We start from the raw sequence: 20,169 nt of genomic DNA on the forward strand, positions 1-20,169 counted from the left end.
TTATATAATGTGAAAACAGCGGTGTTGATGAAACAGAAGGTTTCAGTTGATATCTTGATTCTTGTGTAGGTATGGCGAGCCTCCTTGAGCGAGGGCTGGTCCCTTCAGCAGCACATATGAGCATCGTGCCTCCTCCAGTGAGACTCCGAACCATGCCTCTCCACAGCCGGGACGAGAAGCACGCCACTGCACCCACAGGTAAGGGAGCAACACACAAGAGTACCCTAACAGAACTAGACCATGCTACATTAGCACAGGAGCTCCACTTTCCCAGTGCTCATCCCTTATACAAGTTTACCAAGGTCATTTTGCACTGTGTTCCCATGCTTTTTCTGTAGTTATCCTATGCATTTACCATAGTTTACCCTGGTTTGCCATGTTTATTAACATGCTTTACCATACTTTGCTATTCTTTGCAATGCTGACCTGTGTTTTACCATGCTTTCACTATGCTTTATTACATTTTGCTTAGCTTTTACTGTGGTAAACTTTTTTAAGGGATGCTATGCTTATGCCTTGCATCCTATCAAGGACTACTGTGGTTTTTCCCATGCTTTTCCAGTGATTTTTTCTGTGATTTGTTTTACTGTGCTTTTACTACTTTTTACTACACTTGTCTGTGTTTATACTACAGTACATTTCTACAAAGGTACTTAAGAACATGTAGAATGTTGTGCCAATTCATTTCAATGCTAGTTGTTGGATTTAAATCTGTCCTTGAGGCAGCCAGTGTCCTGTGCAAGAGCAATTTCACTGCCAATTGGACCTAGCATTATCCTGAATATAGATCTAAAACACTGACTGCACAATTTCTACTCAGTCATTTGTACATTTTTCTGGGATGTTTTTTTTTCTAGGTGGTATTTCTGGTAACTTCGCAGGAGTTCATCTGTATTTGTCCTCTAGTGCAGAACCAAACAGCATAGATCCTATACTGATATCTACACGACTCGCTCAAAAAGGAATTCATACACCACCACCTTCAGTCGTCTCAAAGAAATCAGCTGGTAAACACAGGAGACCCCCAATACAGCCAACCACCGAAATGGTACCGTACAATCCTCAGGTAATTATACAGACATGCACACTGTACAGCACTGTTTGACACGCAGTCACAGTGTGCACTTAATGTCTACTTTAGGGGTTTGTTTTTCAAACTACTATTAGTGCTAGACTGATATCAATCATTGTCTTCTACAATCTCCTGAAGTCTTTTGACTCGTGACTTTCCACCATTACTGTAGATCATAGAAAGTGGCTCTTGGTCAGTTACGTGTCTGAGACGCATTGGTACTCAAAACAAAGGAGCTCCAGAGGTTAAAGGTCAGTGTGCTTAGGCAAGTGCACTGATCTCTTTCTGTCACTCAACATCTGAATTTCTGTTGCTGCTTTTTAAATTGTGCTTGATTAAAAATCAATGGCGTCCTGCAGTTTACAATAGTGACCTTGATCCATGCAACTGTTAGTGCTCAATGCAAGCCCTGCCCCTTCCCAATGTGGGCCTAAGCCGCTAGTCCTTGTAAGAGTAGTAGTGAAATGCATAGTAGAAGAGATTTGTGTTTATACAAATACGTTCAGTAGATGTGAACAGGTTAAGACTTTTTACATTTTTTTTTTCATTTGCCAAAGTAATTCATGCACACTTTATGAAAAGACTGAAAAGCTTCAATGACCCCCAAGGTACTTCTTTCCTAGTAATGGTATTTTGTTTAAGTGCAGAGCTTATATGACTTTTTATGTGTGCATTATGAAATCAATAAATCTCCACAGTCATGCGGTAAATGATGATTTGATAGTTCATATGGATTATTGCTCTTCTGAAATACATAGTAATTGCTGGTTATCTAAGACGAGAGTGCTTTCTGTCTTTCTTTTCACAGCCCCCGTCTGTGACGCCGTCCCTTCATGGCCCAGATTACTGCTTCACTCTTTGCGACGGTCTGATAGACTACAGGGCTCCAGACTTGTTGGCTTTCAAGCAGCATTACTGCCTGTCCTGGGGGGGGATCCTCTCGCTCTTGGAAAGCCTCACAGAGCTCCTGAAGGAGTATGCTGTGCCCGTGGCGATTGTGCATGGCCAGAGGCTGGCAGAGCTGGCCATGGGCTCGGAGCTGGACATCCCGCCCGCTCCAGAGCACTTGGTGTCTGTGCTGGAGAACTACGTAGATGTGTGGGAGCTCATGCATCGACCTGGCCAGCGGTACAAGGGGGTGGGAGGGGTGGGGATGGCTGCAGTAAAGATCCAGTCCTCCTGGAGGCGGCATCGTGTAAGAGCGGCCTACCTCGAGTACCGGCGGCAGAAGTGGGCAGCAGGTGCGATTGCAATCTCTTGGCTCCTGCACGCTCAGATGGTGCGGATGAAGAAGGCCCTGAAGGGATCGCATCAGAGACACCTGGAGAATTTCCGCAGCAGGGCCAAGGTGTGCATAGTCACCAGCTGCTACGCCAGCGCTTCCTTCTCAAGCATCTCCGCCTCAGTGCTTCCACAAAGCTGTTTCCAACACACAGACACTCTGCCTACCCGTATCTCTGCACTTGTCCGAGTGTCATATTTCATTCCTCATCAGAGATTCAGCCTCTGTGGCTGCGGAAGAAGCCTGTCACAGATTTTCCCATAAAGAATGGCCTCAACATTTAGTGTTTTCTAGATCTGTCAGAAAATCAATTTCAAACATTCCTACCTTTGAGCTCTCTCTGCTTGCTTGCTTGTCTCTCTCTCTCTCTCTCTCTCTCTCTCTCTCTCTCTCTCTCTCTCTCTCTCTGTTTCTATACCTTCTGGCATTTCCAATTTGTTCAAAAAATCTCCCTCTTTCTCTTGTCTAAGGCACTGTCAACATTTGGTGGTAACATCTTTATATATGCAGGCAGCCTTTTAATTAGTGCTCACAATTTCATTTATGTTTGCTTTCACTCTTTTTTTTGCGCTTTAAACATTCATATTCTGTTAATTAAGCAAGCAGCCTCTAATCTTCCCCTGCCAGTAGCATCATGTAGCCGTCTAATTGAATTAATTGGGGAAGATGTTCTAAGTATGTAATTAAATTAATTAATATAATTTATGCCTGGTTTGCTTCTGTTAAAGCAAGTAAAGGCAAGCTGATTTTTTTTTTGTTGTTGACTTGATGAATCTATCTCCGGTCCTGTCACTGATCAATGTTTGTCTTGATTTCTAGCATCTGGCAGCCAACTGGAATCACATCAGGACTTCCAGGAGGACTATTATCCACATCCCATCATTAGGTATCTCTCCTCTCTGCTTGCAGATCCATCAGCAACCTCTATTACCCACCACATTACAGCACGTTTATTGAGTTCAGAAAGGGCCCCTTGTCTTATTCAAATTGGTCTCGGCAGGAGAATGTTCTTTAGATGATGAGAGTAATAATACAGAGGGGCCTTCGCCTGAAACACCATTTAATTTAGAGATTAAGCAAATAAAAGTCATTACATGGGCCCGCTTATTCAGAGACAGTGGTGATTTGCTGTAATTCACTTTCATTTATATGAAATGAACTAAAAAGTTTTTGTTTTTTTTTCAGCTTGAAATAAACTAATAATGTTTTGTATCTCCCTTAATGATTTGAGAACGCCAGGGCTCAGGCATCTGTAGTGCTGTTACAGCATTAAGCAGGGGATATGGCTGCGGTTTGTATGCTGGTTTTAATCAAACGTGCAGTCAAAATGATAAGCTACATTGTCTGATATTATTTAGTTCTAATTACAAGCAGATGGGATGCTTTATTTGCACTTAGGGTGCCTGAGCGAAAGGAAATGCTGTGTGAACAGGAATAATTAAGAGGTTGAATGTATAGTGGTGTTTTTTGTGCTTAAATAATTTACACGTTCATGCTAATTAGCAGTAACTGAATTATTTTATTACATTTATGAATTGTAAGCAGTAGCAGCTCAACATGGCGAGCTTCTGAAATGACACAGAATTATTTTTTAACTATAGCAGAGTGTAAAGGGCAGAACCTGACATGACTTTTTCTATCATGATCAAATAGAGACTGCACTCCTGTTTGATGCATTCAGACCTAATAGACTTAATTAAACTTTGACGGCTTCTTTTTTTTATTATCATAGAGTTATTTATGAATCTCAGTAACATTGTTTTTTATGATTGATGCATTTTCAGAATAATAATTTGTAGATGTTTAAAACTGTGAACCCAGTTTTATTTCTTCAGCTTACAATGCAGGCAACTAAACAATGTTAGACAACTGAGTGTTATGATTATACTGCTTTTAACAACACCACACAGGGACTGTGTTAACTGACACAATTAGCATATGTCAATGGTTTTCCTTCTGGCATTCTGCATATTTGATGAACGTGATTACACTAGATTGATCAGATCTTATTTTCTTCCTGTGTAAATAATACACAACTAACAGCCAACACATTTTTTTTTTTATGTGTGTGTATTTTGCTGTCAGGGTATTCCCAGCCTCTGCGGTTCAGTGTGAATGATCTTGATATTCAGCAGAATCTTCAAATGGGTAGACTGTGTGACATCCAAGGTAGGTGCCATTGAGATCAACATTGTATAATATCTTAAATAAGAAGCTTAGGCCGGCAGTAAAATACTAATACAAAACTAGCAAGGGGGGTATAAAATATATATTCAATTTAGCAATTAGAATTAGTAACTATTTTGTGCACGTAACAGTAAGTAAGTAAATGTGTTTCTTTGGAAGGGAAGCACTGTTTGAATATGATTGTCGTTCAGTCCAATTAAAGTTACAGTAACTGACAAGCACCCTGATTGAATATTGATTACCTATTGATCCTGATAGCTTTTCTGATAGAGTACCTTATGTCTGTTGTTGTACACTTTTTATAGAAATGTAATTGTACTTTGTATTACTCCACAGAAAATGAAATAAACATTACAGATAGCAGCTGTATATCTTTTAATTCGGAGCTGTAGGTATTGTATATCAACAATACCATTTGTTTGTGTTGCTGTTACCTATTGGCATGTATAGCTACCGATCCCCCCTTGAAGAAACGCACACTGCAGCAAGTGTAAAAGCCCTCTTCAAATATTGTGTGGTTTTCCAGGCTGAAAGCCATATTTTCATATGTTTGGGCTGATAGGATTTTTTTTTAAGTTGATAGGATGTATTCCATGATGTGCGATAGCTGTCCACAGATTATTTTGAACGCTAATTTTTTCTTGTTTCATTGACCTAAAGAAACAGATTTTAGCGTTTTGTTCAAGAAAAAGACCAGACTAAACTGTAGCGGACACCCATGGTTATACAATGCATTTCCCATGGTTTACCCAGGCTTGCCATGTTTATTAATATGCTTTACCATACCTCGCTATTCTTAACAGTGCTTCCCTGTTTTTTACCATGCTTTCACTATGCTTTATTACACTTTGCCAGGCTTTTACTAAGGGAAATGTTTATAAGGGACCACCACAGTTACAGTCCTTACACATCTAACACTAACAGAAACATCTTTCTGCTGTAGCTTTTTAGTGAACTAGCCTACTTAAAAAAGTACCAATTAACAAAGCACAGCAATAACTGCGATAAAGGTGACTGATGTTTTTGGTATCAGAGACACACAGTACCATAATATGTGTACTTTTTGAAAGCTGCTGTAAGGATAGCAGGACCATAATAAAATGCAATCCTGCATGGTTGGCGATGCCAGTAAGGGGTAAGTGAGGGTCCTGTGCAATAGGCTGTCATTTCCAGTGCCCTGTGCTCTGTTTCAGATCCAAGCGTGGATGTGATCTACGTGTGCCCTGTGAAGCAGAGTGTGGAGGTGCAGCAGTATTACTCCCGCCTCCTGGGGCTGCACAAAGTGGTGGACTCGGGGCTGCTGGAGGACGCAGCCGACATGCAGGACAGGTTCAAAATCCTCACTCCAGAGGCCATGGACAGCTTCCAGGTGAGGGGCGAGGGGACACAAACAATCAGGCATCATTTGTAAAAGGATCTCCTCCACACACTTCAAACACTCAAGCAAAAATTCTGACTTGAAACTATCAGCGACAACAGCAAGCAAGCAGACTAATGCAGCTAACACCTAAATCAGCATTATGACTAAACACAGCTGAAAACTGGGTCTACTTGTGTGGTAACTTGTGTGGTAACTTTTTTAATAGGATTTCAGTGTTTGGAAGGGAAAGCCCAATCTTAATTTTCTGTACCTCCCCAGACAGCAGACTGAGGTGGCTAATCCACTATGCTTTCTAAATGCTGCGAGATAGGCCGTTGTTCTTGTTTGTCCAGGTGAGAAGTTGCTATTTGTGGCGCTGTTCTGTGCTGTTCTGAAAGGTGCCAGCCTTGTAAATAATCAGTGTGTGTGTTTGCTGGTTTGTTGCTCGAATCCACAAACCTGCTGGAAGGTTGACTTCCCAGCCCAGTATCTGCAGTCATGGTAGACTGTGATCTCAGTCCTTGCGTTTGGATGCTGCGCTGTCTTGAGAAGAAGCTGATCTGCTTTGTGTGTTGAGTCTCGTTTAAGGATATCCCTTTGCTGTGCTGTTAACCATGGTAAAGAGAAGACATGTACTATGCTAGTAATTCACGACCACCATCGCTGGGGTCATGGCCGCACAGAGTGCCTGCTAATGGCAATTCGGTTAATTTGCAAGAGATTAAGACAATTAAACCTAAACAGGCTTAGCCTCATTATTACCCACTGCAAGTCCATTGTGATGGGAATCACATTAGCTTTTTGTGGTGTTTAAAACTTGTGTATATTTTTGGAAGAGTTTAGATAACATTAAAAGGCTTATTTAAACTAAACAAATCGTTTTTTGTTTTTTTTTATTTTAATTGCATTTAAATATTTTCCAAGTTGCTTTTCTTTTTTTTTTTGTATACTGTACTGTAAATTGTAGCCTTTTTTTTTAATTGTTCTCTTCATGACTTTGCATTTTGAAAAGCAGTATATAAAAATATATTTTTTTTTTTTGTTGATTTAAAATTAAGCTTGGGGGTAAACAGGCAACTTGTGTTACCCAATTTCTATACTGCTTACAAGATGCAGTAAAAGATTTTTAAGAAAGCAAAAACAGAACGCTTTCCTTTAAGCTAAGCAGTTTATTAACATTACAGTATATCAATATTTTGATAGCTATCCTTACTGATTCAGCTTGGAGAAATTGCATTATTTATTGCAGTGTGTTTTATGTATGGCATTTCCTGAGAGCTGATGTTCGGCAGCTGATTTTGTTCTTCATTTTTCCTATTGATTTTCTAGATGCTTTAATGTTAAACTATGCCAGAAGTGTCACTTAGATGAATCACTGTTATCCAAGGCTACCAGCCTCTTTTGCGAGTGACAGAAGGATAATTCCGCGTGGATCAAATAAATACAGATGTGAAGTAATTAGTCGTATTCCCAAGGAGCCCATTTCCGACACGCTAAAGATGTGAAAGATTGTGCCGGCTCACACCAGCAGCTTTTATCAATTTAAACTGCTAAACTACAGCATAGGTCACCACCTCGCCGGCTATTAATAATGGATTTGTTGTGTACACCGCAATAAATAAGGCCCTGGATGTTGAAAGGGACAGCAAATAATGGTATCTTTTTTATTTTTTTACAGACCCATAACATGTGCCTATCCACTCTGCTCAAATACAGTCCTCAGACCATCAAGCGTATTAAAAACCTTATCAAAGGGAAACATGCCTATGTCGTTGGAGGTGTCCTGCATAAAGATGATCTAGCGGTTGCTGATATACTCAACGTGCCAATCTTAGGGTCAGAGCCCGAAGTGGCCCATCTGTACAGTACCAAATCTGGGAACAAAAGAATATTTGCCAGCGCGGGAGTGCCAACCCCACCAGGGGAATATGACATTTACAATTTACAGCAGGTAGGTCAGATTGTGCAGGTTAAATGTGCTGTTTCTGTGTTCTTCTTGTGCACTGTGAGCCTGTCCAAGTAGGTGAACAAGATGCCTTACAGCTCCCTGAATCAGCCCTTTACTGAAGTGTTCCACGCAGTGCTGTGTTTCTGAGTGAGAAAGCCTACAGAAGGTGTTCTGTACTCGCTCAGTTTCACAGCCCACTCAACTGCCTAAATTACCTTGACATCAAACTGCAATTTATTTTCTGTTTCACTTAATATCTTTTTATGTGACACCGCAGTCCTGTATATGCATTTATATTTTGTCAGCCACATGAGGCAGTGTTACCTCACTGTTACAATGGAAGTGTTTACCGGCAATATCTTCCAAACATTTCAGTATTGGACCTAGACTTTGATTCTAAGTAATCAGATTTATAAACACTGGTTCACTGAGGAACTCAGTTTAAAGCTGGTACATTGTATACATTGGTGCTCTTTGCTGGATGCTAACTAGCCCTGCAGCAACTAGATGTCAAGATGCATGAAATATAGTCATAAAGCATTTTAGAAGACAAAAGAAAATGACATTGAGCAAAGTTATAATGAAAATCATTAACTGCTGTTAACTGCTGACAGTGAGGCCCTTGGTGGTGTTGTTTCTGTATTACAGATGCACGAGGTTGTTAGCCAATTAATCATTGATAACCTAAATATCAGGCGTTGGCTGTTGAAAATGGACTGTGAATTTGGAGGAAGAGGCACGGCGCACTTTGACATTTCTCATATGAAGTGTTACAGCTGGATGCTGAAAGAGTACAGACGCTATGGACCTGAAGAATGGAGGAAAAAATGGGCTCAGGTGGGTTTAAATGCACCTGTATATAGAGCAGCAGAACTGTGTTGTATAAAGGGTTAACTGAACTTGAGCCTTGGGATGGGGAGTCAAGCTCTTGGAAAAGGTGAGAATATAATGAATATGTATTTTAATTATACTATTCCTAAAGAAAGTACTGTGTACTGACAAGGGTTTTTAGCACTTTCTTTATCAAAGCTGTAAACTTTAGCAATAACACCCAACACAAGGATTCATCAAAGCCTCTTTGTTGCTGTATGCTTCAGCACATGACAATTCAAGTTTGTCTGTTTATATATGTTTATTTAAACCAGCATTGCAAGGCACCTTTTTCCATGGTGGGGTTGAAAAGTACTTGAAAATATTTATTCACTGGCCGCGTTTTTACAGTTTACTGGACTGGTGATCGAGCTGCATATATCCTGACGTATCGGCCATATCATTAATTGCCAATACTTCTGTATTGTGTTCAAGGGAATTACATTTACTTATTAGTCATATCAATGAGTTCTAGCTGGGAAAATCATTCTCCGTCAATACAAAATGCAGTAGGGGGACTCACTCCACATTTGTTTGTGAGTATTGTATTATCTAGACATGATTCTTTCAATAGTGACTGCATTGTGACATCACCATAGGCATCCACACACAAAACATACAGTGACAGGTTATTAAAAATATCAGCTCCCTGATGAAAGAGACTCCTTCGGGCTAAGAATCTATTCTCCTGAAATTAGATGAGAATATGACTGTAAGCGTAGCATTATTTTAATTCATATTTATAGCGATATTTGCATAGTCTATGGTGCAGATCCTGTGCTGGAGTTTTTATAAGGATGAAGGGGACCCGTGTTAGGATTCATGATTGAGATAGCTGTCTATTGCATATAAAAGACAAAGATTATCATAACAGGAGCAGTAAAGTTTTATGGTGGAGGACTGCTTGCAATAAAATAAAACAGCTGCTGGGATTATGTCTATATTTTACTGTGTAGAAATAAAGACTGCATATCGTTGTGTATTTTATCTAGAGTTGATGGTCTGTTTACTGCTTTGAAAGATACTGTTGCACCAAGCTAAAGATTTGAAAACATGTCTTGGGTGAAATATAACCAGTATTGCATAAAACATAGCAAGCATGTTCCCACCAGAGGGAGGGGTGTGGGGGTCGAGGAGAAATGAAAAAAGAAAATGCTGTGCGCTTGTGGATAAGGCTGTCAGACAGTATTTTACAAAACACTTAGAAATAGATAAGCGTGGGACAATAGCTTGACCCTGCCGATGACTTTGCTGTCCAATGCACAATGTTAAACTGTTGTCACATGCCTTATTTAAATGGTGTTTGCAAGCACAGGGACATCCCTTTCATACTCTCATCATTATCCCTTCCTGAAATGAAACCATATACACAAGCAGTTAGCTTTCCATTGATTTAATATGCTTGTAATCAGTACATAAAGCTTCAGGCCTGCCGTGTTAATTTTTCATATGCTTACAAAGTAGCCTTTGATTTTCTGTCACGCGTTAATTACAGTGTTTTGCCATTAAATAGGGAGCTTTGTGCAAACTAATTACAAGGTAATCATTGTGTACCGCGAGATCACTGTTTGTACCTTTTATTTGAATGTGAAATGTGCAGATCTTGCAGTCTGGAGCCACTATACCTTCCAGCTATTAGCTCTCGCTAATTCATAGCATTATTGTGTTAAGATTATGGCTGTAATTGTAGTGGTATTGGTGCTGTTAATTACTGGAGTAAACGGTTGAAATGGTGCCAGGGCCCATTGTTGGGAGCACAGGCAGAGGGGTTTAAATGGGGTTTTCACCATCTGGGGACATTAAGAGAGGCAAATGTTAGATACAACAGCAGCAAGGCAGTATTAGGAGCCCAGGCCCTCAGGGCTTGCAGACCATATGGATTCAGTACTTTGCATAGACTTTATTCTATATCTAGGCTTTTTTAATCAATGGCAAGCCTGTATAAGGGCATACTTGTGGAACTAATATTCTTAATAAGAAAAGGGTCAAGTATGTTTTTTTATTTTATATTATTTCTTGTGCTGTATCATTTTAAAGTTTTTAAAGGATGAAATGCTTGTTATGGAAATGATTTAATCCCAAATCCATAACATTTAACTTTACATAAACGTTGTTTTGTGTTGACTTTGTCGTATATGCATGATTACACTGTTTCATTTAAGGGGTTTCAAGAATAAGAAATGAAACATTTTCGCTTTTTAAAACAATATTTCCATACCTTTTTTTCTGACTTCATTAGTCCATCTGGATCTTTTGTTTTAATATGGAGGGCTGCTAGCACATCTTTACTTGGGAAGTGAATGCTCGATAACCCCAGACTGTTACCCAGTACAAAAGGTGCCCCTGCTATTCAGCAGTCTGTGTGCATATTGTTTTAATTATTGACTGTATTTTGACTCAGCATGAAGAGCGCTACTGGAGGCTGAAAGAGAAGAATGTGGGCCCCATGTGGCCTTAAAAAAAACACAGTTGCTTAACAGCAGTAAAACTGCAGAGGGGAAAATGTTTTTGTAAGCCTCTTGTTCCAGCCAGCCCAGCAAAGTGGCTATTTGGTACTTGTGTGCTGCAGGATGGCATACGCGCCCATGTTGAGTGTTGCAGTGAAAGGCAGGCAGTCAAAGCGACCCCCGGGCCTATGTGTAGAATTGAGGCCCGCATAATGAGGGCCAGGGCTTCTCAAGGAGCAGTGAGTAGATAATGCTACATAAACACAGGCAGGGAGGCAGGAGCTGCTCGTCTCCCTCCACTTAATGCATGCAGCCCAAACCACTGCCATTCCTATCTCACACACAACCGGCACAGTGGATCATTAGGTACAAGAGAAAATTGAGCCTAATAGTATCAACAGATGGAACAAAGATGTTACAAATCATTTTCACATACAAGCAAAACAAACAGGAGTGTGTGTGTGTGTGTGTGTGTGGAGGTGGTAGTGTATAAGGGTTAGTTATTTCATGTTTCCAGGGTTATTTATATAAATGCTGTTTATAAAATAAAAAAAACAGCATTTACATTGATGGTAACACAAACTGAATAGCCTTGCTGTATATATTTTTCTGTAATAGTCTCTAGATATAAAATGCCTTGACAAATGCTTTTAATCTTTATATTTATTCTGTGTCAGATTAACAGTTTGTTACACTGTCGTTATGAAACCCAATATGCCAACATATACAGTACTATTATTATCTGTTTGTTTAGCAGACGCCTTTATCCAAGGCGATTTACTGAGACTAAGGTATGTGAACTATGCATCAGCTGCAAAATCACTTACAACAGCGTCTCACCCATAATACAGAGCACAAGGAGATTAAGTGACTTGCTCAGGGTCACGCAGTGAGTCAGTGAGTGAACCGGGATTTGAACCGGGGACCTCATGGCTACAAGCCCTCCTGGTTACAGCCTTGTATATGAGGGGGTAAATGCTGGAATGGAATAACCAATTATCCAGGTTGTTAAAACAGTCTGAATATTCAAGAAAGTGTGTGCCAAAACATATTATAATTATATACTGTACGATATTAGTAAGTGCATTGAAGTTAACTGATTGATACCTAGGCTAGATATTCTGCAGTTAATAGAACAGGGCTGACACAAACATGTAGGTTGAGCAGAGTCAGCTGAGAGCTGTGCAGTGCTGGTGTAGAGTCCAGTGCTTCCCTTGATGTCCTCCAGGCCTCAAATGGGTAATGTGGCCACTGTTCCATAACAAAGGCACCAGTCTTCTTACACTCTTCTTGCATCATTGTCTGCTTTATAGCATATATAAAAAGTGAAATCACCATATAGTATTTGACCTTGGCTCTACAATATTACCTTACAACATGATAGTGATTTCATGACTTGAATTCCAACAGTGAGCGGCTTTTCTTAAGCACAGACACCGAGCTTTCTGAGCAAAAATGCTAAACACTTTCTGCACATTTATCATGGACGCAGTTAGACACAGTTAAACACTAGAATGATAAAGGTTAGCCTAGATGAACCTATCACCCCCACCCAAACAGGGCTGACACCAGTTCTTAAAGGATTTAGCAAAAACTGTAATTTAGCCATTACAATTGTAATTAAGTGCGGACTTGTTTTTGCATTGATTGGTTGATTGAAAGGCTGATTGATTGATTGATTTGCACACATGTTCATCTTGAACACAAAAGGGTCAGGGAATTTAGAACAGGTGGTGCAGTGTTCAGTCTCAAAGTAGCCATCTACACAGTGTTATACAGTATTTGTATGTTAGAGCTAAGACGAGTATGGTAGTCTAACCAGCGTACAAACTACATTCTATCATTCTAACAGACATTCGCTACCATATATTTTTTCATCTACCAAAAAAGTCTCTCTGCTTATTCCAAAGAGGTATAGTACAGTACTCTTAGTTAGTATTTACAAAACCTACCCCAGAAATATTTAGTAATATTTTTTAAAAGTTTCTAGTGTACAAATAAAAGACGCGCTCTTTTTTTTTTTTTTTGTATAAACACTTTCTATTGTATTTATTTTCTTATGTGGTAGGAGCCGGCTCTGTTGAAGATCTTGGAAGAGCTGCCAGAGTATCTATCACAGCATGGCAAGCTGGTCAATAAGAAAAGATTCCCATCATGGAAAAAGTTCCTGGAAACATTCCTCAGTCAAGGTAAGTAACCAGCAAGCAAGCTCTACAGCACATCTCAGCATTAACCTTGAATTATTGAAAAAGAAATTCAGTTCAAGAAGGTGAGGGGCGGCAGAGGAATCTTGTGTACTTACCGTGATGACTGGTCATTTCATTAGCCAACCCATTTACAGTACCACCCCTTCCCTGTGATGACTGGTCATTTCATTAGTCAACCCATTTACAGTACCACCCCTTCCCTGAGATGACTGGTCATTTCATTAGCCAACCCATTTACAGTACCACCCCTTCCCTGAGATGACTGGTCATTTCATTAGCCAACCCATTTACAGTATCACCCCTTCCCTGAGATGACTGGTCATTTCATTAGTCAACCCACTTACAGTACCACCCCTTCCCTGTGATGACTGGTCATTTCATTAGTCAACCCATTTACAGTACCACCCCTTCCCTGTGATGACTGGTCATTTCATTAGTCAACCCATTTACAGTACCACCCCTTCCCTGTGATGACTGGTCATTTCATTAGTCAACCCACTTACAGTACCACCCCTTCCCTGTGATGACTGGTCATTTCATTAGTCAGCGTATTCATTAGAATACAGGGAAATAAACAATCTGAGTCAGTGTAAAATCTCTGTTCAATTTATCGCAGCCTCTAGAATGAGTTCAAACACGGCGGTAATCAATGTTAACCTTCCATCAAAAGAACCTGTCACTCAGATACATTTACTGTACTCCAGGAGCTTTAGTTCTGGAGGTTGTTTGGGATAAGATTACAGTGTAAGGAACTGCAGGACCCATTTACAGTACCACGCTTTCCCCCAGACTTGTTTTTCTTAAAGAATACTGAGAACAATATATATGAAGATGGGCTTCTCTGTCAGTTACTGCAGATGTGTGAACGGCCTCTTTATACTCCCTGCCCATGCCCTTCTCAATTCTAGGTGGTGTAGTGGAGGCCTGCCCACCTTCAGAAAGCATTACCAACCTAACAGTGGACATGCTGATCGAGCCCAATGGGGAGATGTCGATGGTGTCGTGTGGAGACCAGATCCACGCTGGCACCCCATTAGAATGCTGCGGCACGTCCGTACCCCAATCCTCGGTCGACCCTGACATCCTGCACTCCACGTGCATGCAGATCACAGCGGCCTGTAAATCACGCGGAGTGATGGGTTACCTCTCCATCGACCTCGTGACCTTTATCCATCCCCACACGCTGGAGCAGCAGGTGAGATGGACAGCAGAAAGCCCCTTCATATATCAGCGGGGTAATAAAGATTGCTCTCCCCCCGGGGGCTGTAAACAAGAGAGAGGCGAAAATAATGCAGAAATGCTATCAAATAAACTGCCACCTCTTATTGTGTCAATAAACTAATCCTCATTTTAAGGGTTACCCTTTGACACGGAGGCAATAGGGAGTATATGTTGGTGTTTCTTTCTGGGTGTTTGCAGGTCTGTTTTAGATGGACTCCCTCAGCTTTTTCTATTGTAGTTAGAGGCAGGCAATTTACACGCATAATGTTACATTTTTTCAAAGTCTTCTTTACAAATGTATTAATAACCAGTGCTGACAGTATATAACAGTACACTTTTCTTTTTGAGCTTTACAGTATGGCCATGCTGGGCTTTGGAAGAAGCCTCTAATGAATCATTGCATTTTTATTCATTGTGTTTTATGATGTGCATATTCTTTTTAAATGCATACCAAGTAAAAAAAAATTGTTCAGAATTGTAACTAAAACATAAACTTCACTAAAACGCAAATGCAAAAAATGTTGTTCAAAAAAATCGACGGACACAAAATGTCTATATATTCTCTTTGCCAGTCACAACTCTGTCACAGTACAGTTACCAATACACGCTTTGCATTGTTACATTTTGCTTGAAGTCTGCATTACAAAGTGGTTTGTAGTGGATATTTAAGTTGGAAACAAGGTGAACCACAAATGTGATTTCCTACCAGCCATGGCTCATAACTCCTGCATGTGTTGTGGGTCTCCTGCAGTGTTCCAATGGTGCTCTGTGTCTTTGCTGTGAAGCATACAATGAAGTAATTGCAAAGTGTGATTATGTGCTCCTTAGTGAGGTCTGATTCAGAGAAAACACCATCCCAAAGTCCCTGTATGTAAGACAGATTTCCTGTCAGGAGCAGATATGTAGAACACGATGGCTCCCCGGTGACAATAAACACTAGAAACCAATTGAATTAATGAATTGGCAGCTATTAAGGAAACTGTTGAAATGCAAGTCAGAACTGATTTTGAGAACATCAAGACCTGGATTCCAGCTGCTATCGCCGGATATATGTTGTAGGTCTTTTCATCTGGTATAGAATGAAGTGAAATGAAACATAAAGTGCTAATGTATTCCGATGCTGTTAGTGTTTAAAATGCCATCCTGTATAGAAACTTGCATACCATTCCATACTGTATATAAACATGTGCATTGCATTGCACTGCGTGAAATGAGGCACAGTTCAAAAGTGTTTGCTCAAGTCAAGCTAGAACCAAATAATGAAGAAATATAGTGTAATAAACACTTTGAATATGTGCCCCCTTTCTTAAACAAGCCGTTTCGGTTGAGCAGTGGGTGTCTAACTGAGGTGCTATGACTGGACAGACTCAAAGGGGCTGTTTGTGTGCACGATTGTTTTCATTGACACACTCTGTGCCAAATGCACATTTTAGCTTTGTTCATATGTAGGAGAAATCAATAAGCAACTTAATGTTTTTAGACACGCAGTTCCCTCTACAGTCACAATTGAGGTAACCTGGAACAGTATTGTAACCTCATATTATTATTTTAATTGCATTTAGCCTTCAGTGTTTTAAAAAGCTGCGCTCAAATTATTTTCCACTAGAGGGCAGCATTATAAGATAGAATGAATCATGCTGTAAAGCACACTGTAATAAACACAGGAGAAAGTTTGCCAAAATCACCTTAAGTATATATAATAGTAGTTTTATACACAGCAATAGAATAGCGCTTATGAGCAGACCATTAAAAATGCATGTTTAACTTATTATTGATTTTGATTTTGTTATGCACATTAATCAGAGCCAGTTCTGTTCTAATTGCTGGCTTGCAGTTTGTAGTAATAGCAGAAAGGCTCTGTATGTAATCACCTTTCAGTCTCCACATTCAGCTTGGCTGTGCTGCATGCCTGTTGCTGGGTACAGTGTAGAACGAGGTGAGTGCAAATGAGCTGTAGGTCATTCATTCTGGGGATTCATTGAAAGTTAGAATTAGTGCCCGTAATGCTGAGATCTAATTAAAATGGTTTCCTGTTCAGTAAGCTGCATGTTTGCTCTTTGTCTCATCTGGCTGATGATGTATGCTATAGATTATTTTTCGAAGGGGGGTTTCAGGTCGGCACTGTGGTGTGGTTATCCTGAACAGCATTCAGACTTTGTTTTGTTTTGTTTGTTTTTTTAGTTTAAAGTTTAAATATTGCTCTGGGACATATCCACCAAGAAATAGCCTGTATATGTTATATCAGTTAAAAATATAAAAGGGATGTTTGTTTAGTATCTAAATACCAATTCGATATGTAATTTCACTGCTTATTTATAATCCTAGTCTGTTTCAGCTCCTTTGAAATGATACTGAATTAACAAGCCATTAGCAGAAGGATATATATTACAAACCAAATCTAAAAGGCAAAGCAGACGCCACAGATATCTGTGTACAAACAAGTCTGGATTTGAACCTCCATTTGCATTGAAACCTGTTGCTAAAAGCAGTCTTTTTTTAAGGAGTAAAGCGGGTCGCATATGTTTGCCCTTGTAGTCCTGCAGCACATTGTGGAGTAATGGAGCATCAGCTGCTGGATTGCAGCTTTTAATGAAAAAGAAGACAATGCAAACAGGTACGATCCAGGGTCGTATTTCAGCAGTCTTTGTTGTGTCTGACAATGAGGCGGGACTGTTTGATTCTTACAGACTTTGTAAAGGGCTCTCTGGAGTCTGTCCATCAGCCTGTGATGGGTATTAACTAGAATAGAGAAAACAGGATCAATATATCTTAATAAATCAGCTTGGCTCTGATTTTGTATTTTTTTGTTATTTTAGTTGATTCCAAGTTAAAGTTACAGTTTCGACACGCAGTTACTATTAGCATTAGGTCTGACGATCAGTGTGGTTTATTTCAGTGTACAGTAGTTGATATTACTTGGATCTATCACCTATAAGGTTATTCATTGAAGTGTTTTATTTTTCTTTCTTGATTCAGAAGCAGTAATGTGCACGGATGCACGCAGTGTGACACACTCCCCAGCCCACCTAGATGTGCTATTTTGAATCTTGTCCCATTTTGTGGTAGTTTATTACATTGTGTGAGCGTTCAATGCAAGAGTTACAGTATAGGTATATCTGTTGTGTGTGTGTGTCTTAGTCTGGAGCAAAAGCTTAGGAAATCTGGAAGATTGTGAATATAGTTTATTCATCTTGGCAATTTAAACCAAAGCTAGCTTTTTTTTTTTTTTTTTTTTACACATATTGTATACTTTAATCAGATTTTTATACTTTTTAAATGCAATAAAGAAAATTGAAATGCAATCCACCAGCAGACAACCTTAAAGAATCTCTATTACAGCACTTTCAGGGATGCGTTTTGTTACGTTATAGGATACTATCAGTAAGCCTTTCAAGATATATCTAGATAATCTTGAGTAAAACGATAAGGATCACCTCTTTAGGTGCTGCTTAGTTCAGCTAACAGTGAGCAATCTTGTGCAACACAAAACAAAGCTCTTAATGTAATGTGCCGTAATAATAGGAGCTCAAGGGTGTCAGTCTTAGCAGCACAAATAAGCAGGGACGCAAAAAACAAACCCTTCAGATCAGACGTGCTGTAACTGATTGCAGTAAATAGCTGTGACAGATCCTGAAATTTAGCAGAAGAAATACGGCTAAACGCTCATTAAATGTGAGGAGTAAAGGTCGGCAGGCGTTCGCTAGGAGGATGATTTGCATTTGATGGCAGGAGCATTTAAGTTGACAAATAGGAACCCAGGAAGGCACTGCAGCCACCTGGCAGTTAGTTATTAAGAACTCTTTCAATTGTGATTTATTCCCTACTTTAAAGAGGGCACTGCTATTAAAATATTATTCTGAAATTAGCCCTGTTTTAGAATAAGGCCTTGACAGCGTGACCCCTTAATATCCTTATAATGATGCCATTTACCATTCAGATCTGAAGTCACTCAACGCAAGGTTTGTTTTAGAGTGCTAAGCACTAGGGCAGATCCACGGAGGATACTTCCAGATTAAACGTAAGCGAAGGTACCATTTTAAAGACCAGGCACACAGTGAAACACTTCTCTTAACAGTAATAAAACAGGGATTCTTTTGTTCTCTGAGGTGTATTTTTGGTTGCAGAATGTCACTAATAAAATGCTGTGTGTTAAATATACAAGATGTCAGCCCATCTTCTCAATGTAAAATTGCTCCAGCTGGCATTTCTATTATTACCTTTAAGACATGTATATATGCTTTCAACACGCTTGTAGTCTCCCATTCCAACGCTATTGTGTTAAAGATCTGCATTTGAAATGAGTAAAATATAAATATGAAATGATTCCTTTTGCAGCCTTTTATTGTAATAAAAACTTTAAAATAAGCTGCAAATGAAATATAAATTTTAAAAAAAGGTTTGTTTCTTAATAATACATTTTCTTAATTCTGACATTCATATTTCGGCTTCGGTGGTCTCCCAGTACACTAAGAGTCGCTGCATGTGTGAATTTGCATTCCAGTGCAGTGTTTACACTTGTTCAATCCTCCAGGTGTGGGCCACTGATCTGGACTTGTGCTACAGTGACCAGCTGTCCATGACCCAGCTGATGCTGCTGATGACGAGGGGGAGGCTGGACTGCCGCTCCAGTCAGCTGGAGGTCCCAGCGCCCGCCAGGGATGTGAAACAGCCTCGCCGGCTCGGAGAGGAGGCAGCGATGGTACGTGTGCATTAACTGCAGCTCGGGTTACCTCAGCCATGAAGAATGTTTCAGAACCCAGTTTCTCATTACAATCACAAATTAATTACAAGTCATTACAGAGCTGTTATATTCCTCTGTATGTCGCCGAGGTTAAATATGGATGGCATAATTAATGCTTGTTATGGATATCCCAAAGAAGTATTAAGGAACGGCTTTTTCTTTAAATGATTATTATAGCAGGGTTTTTGTTGCTTTTTATATCTGGACTTTATATTCAGTAGATGCATACAGCCTTATCCCAGCTTCCATGACTGGGCTGCTTAAAACTGGCTCCAATTGGTATTGACTTGGCAAAGTTGCCAGTCTTTGTGTATATGAGACCCCAGGTGGAATAGAAAGAAAACGATGCTCATGTGACTGTAAGAGACTATTAATCTCATATACTGTATAACATATTCACACATGTCTGCTCCTTTAAATATTGTTTACAAGCTACCATGGTCTCAAAGAATAAAGTGTTTGGCTTACTGCCAATAGAAAACCTCTAAACTAAACAATTTAATGAGCTGGCCTCGGTTCAGCCATAACAGCAGTCTCTACGGCATGTTGTTAAGAGGGGAGCAGAACACTTGTTTACCTTGTTAAGCAGGGAAAACAGAATCCTTCTTTTTAAACTGCATTAAAATAACATGCAGCTGTGGGTTAGCTACTGTATTAATATCAATCGAGAGACGGGTCTGTCTTGAAAGGTTCATCGTTATCAAAACATCTTGTCAATCATCAGTCCCTACATGTCTACTGTACTAAGCACTGCAAATTCGAATATTCTGGTCTTAGAAATGCAATTGATCTTACCCACCCTTCTATGTCACTTAACATTTCAAAAATGTACCC

General features: G+C 39.8%; 1 protein-coding gene across 1 annotated transcript in view; it reads left to right on the forward strand.

The window, feature by feature from the left end:
• LOC131699160 (IQ domain-containing protein H-like) overlaps nucleotides 1-20,169 on the forward strand; it is a 30,768-nt gene that overhangs the window by 6,555 nt on the left and 4,044 nt on the right. The window contains exons 7-17 of the mRNA XM_058995454.1: nucleotides 70-198; nucleotides 858-1,066; nucleotides 1,881-2,420; nucleotides 3,174-3,240; nucleotides 4,440-4,523; nucleotides 5,735-5,910; nucleotides 7,580-7,852; nucleotides 8,498-8,686; nucleotides 13,235-13,355; nucleotides 14,282-14,568; nucleotides 19,126-19,293. Coding sequence (XP_058851437.1) covers nucleotides 70-198; nucleotides 858-1,066; nucleotides 1,881-2,420; nucleotides 3,174-3,240; nucleotides 4,440-4,523; nucleotides 5,735-5,910; nucleotides 7,580-7,852; nucleotides 8,498-8,686; nucleotides 13,235-13,355; nucleotides 14,282-14,568; nucleotides 19,126-19,293 — 2,243 coding nt within the window. The remainder of the gene's footprint in view (nucleotides 1-69; nucleotides 199-857; nucleotides 1,067-1,880; nucleotides 2,421-3,173; nucleotides 3,241-4,439; nucleotides 4,524-5,734; nucleotides 5,911-7,579; nucleotides 7,853-8,497; nucleotides 8,687-13,234; nucleotides 13,356-14,281; nucleotides 14,569-19,125; nucleotides 19,294-20,169) is intronic.

The sequence above is a fragment of the Acipenser ruthenus genome, chromosome 21 (assembly GCF_902713425.1).
Source record: "Acipenser ruthenus chromosome 21, fAciRut3.2 maternal haplotype, whole genome shotgun sequence".
Taxonomy (NCBI): Eukaryota; Metazoa; Chordata; class Actinopteri; order Acipenseriformes; family Acipenseridae; genus Acipenser; species Acipenser ruthenus.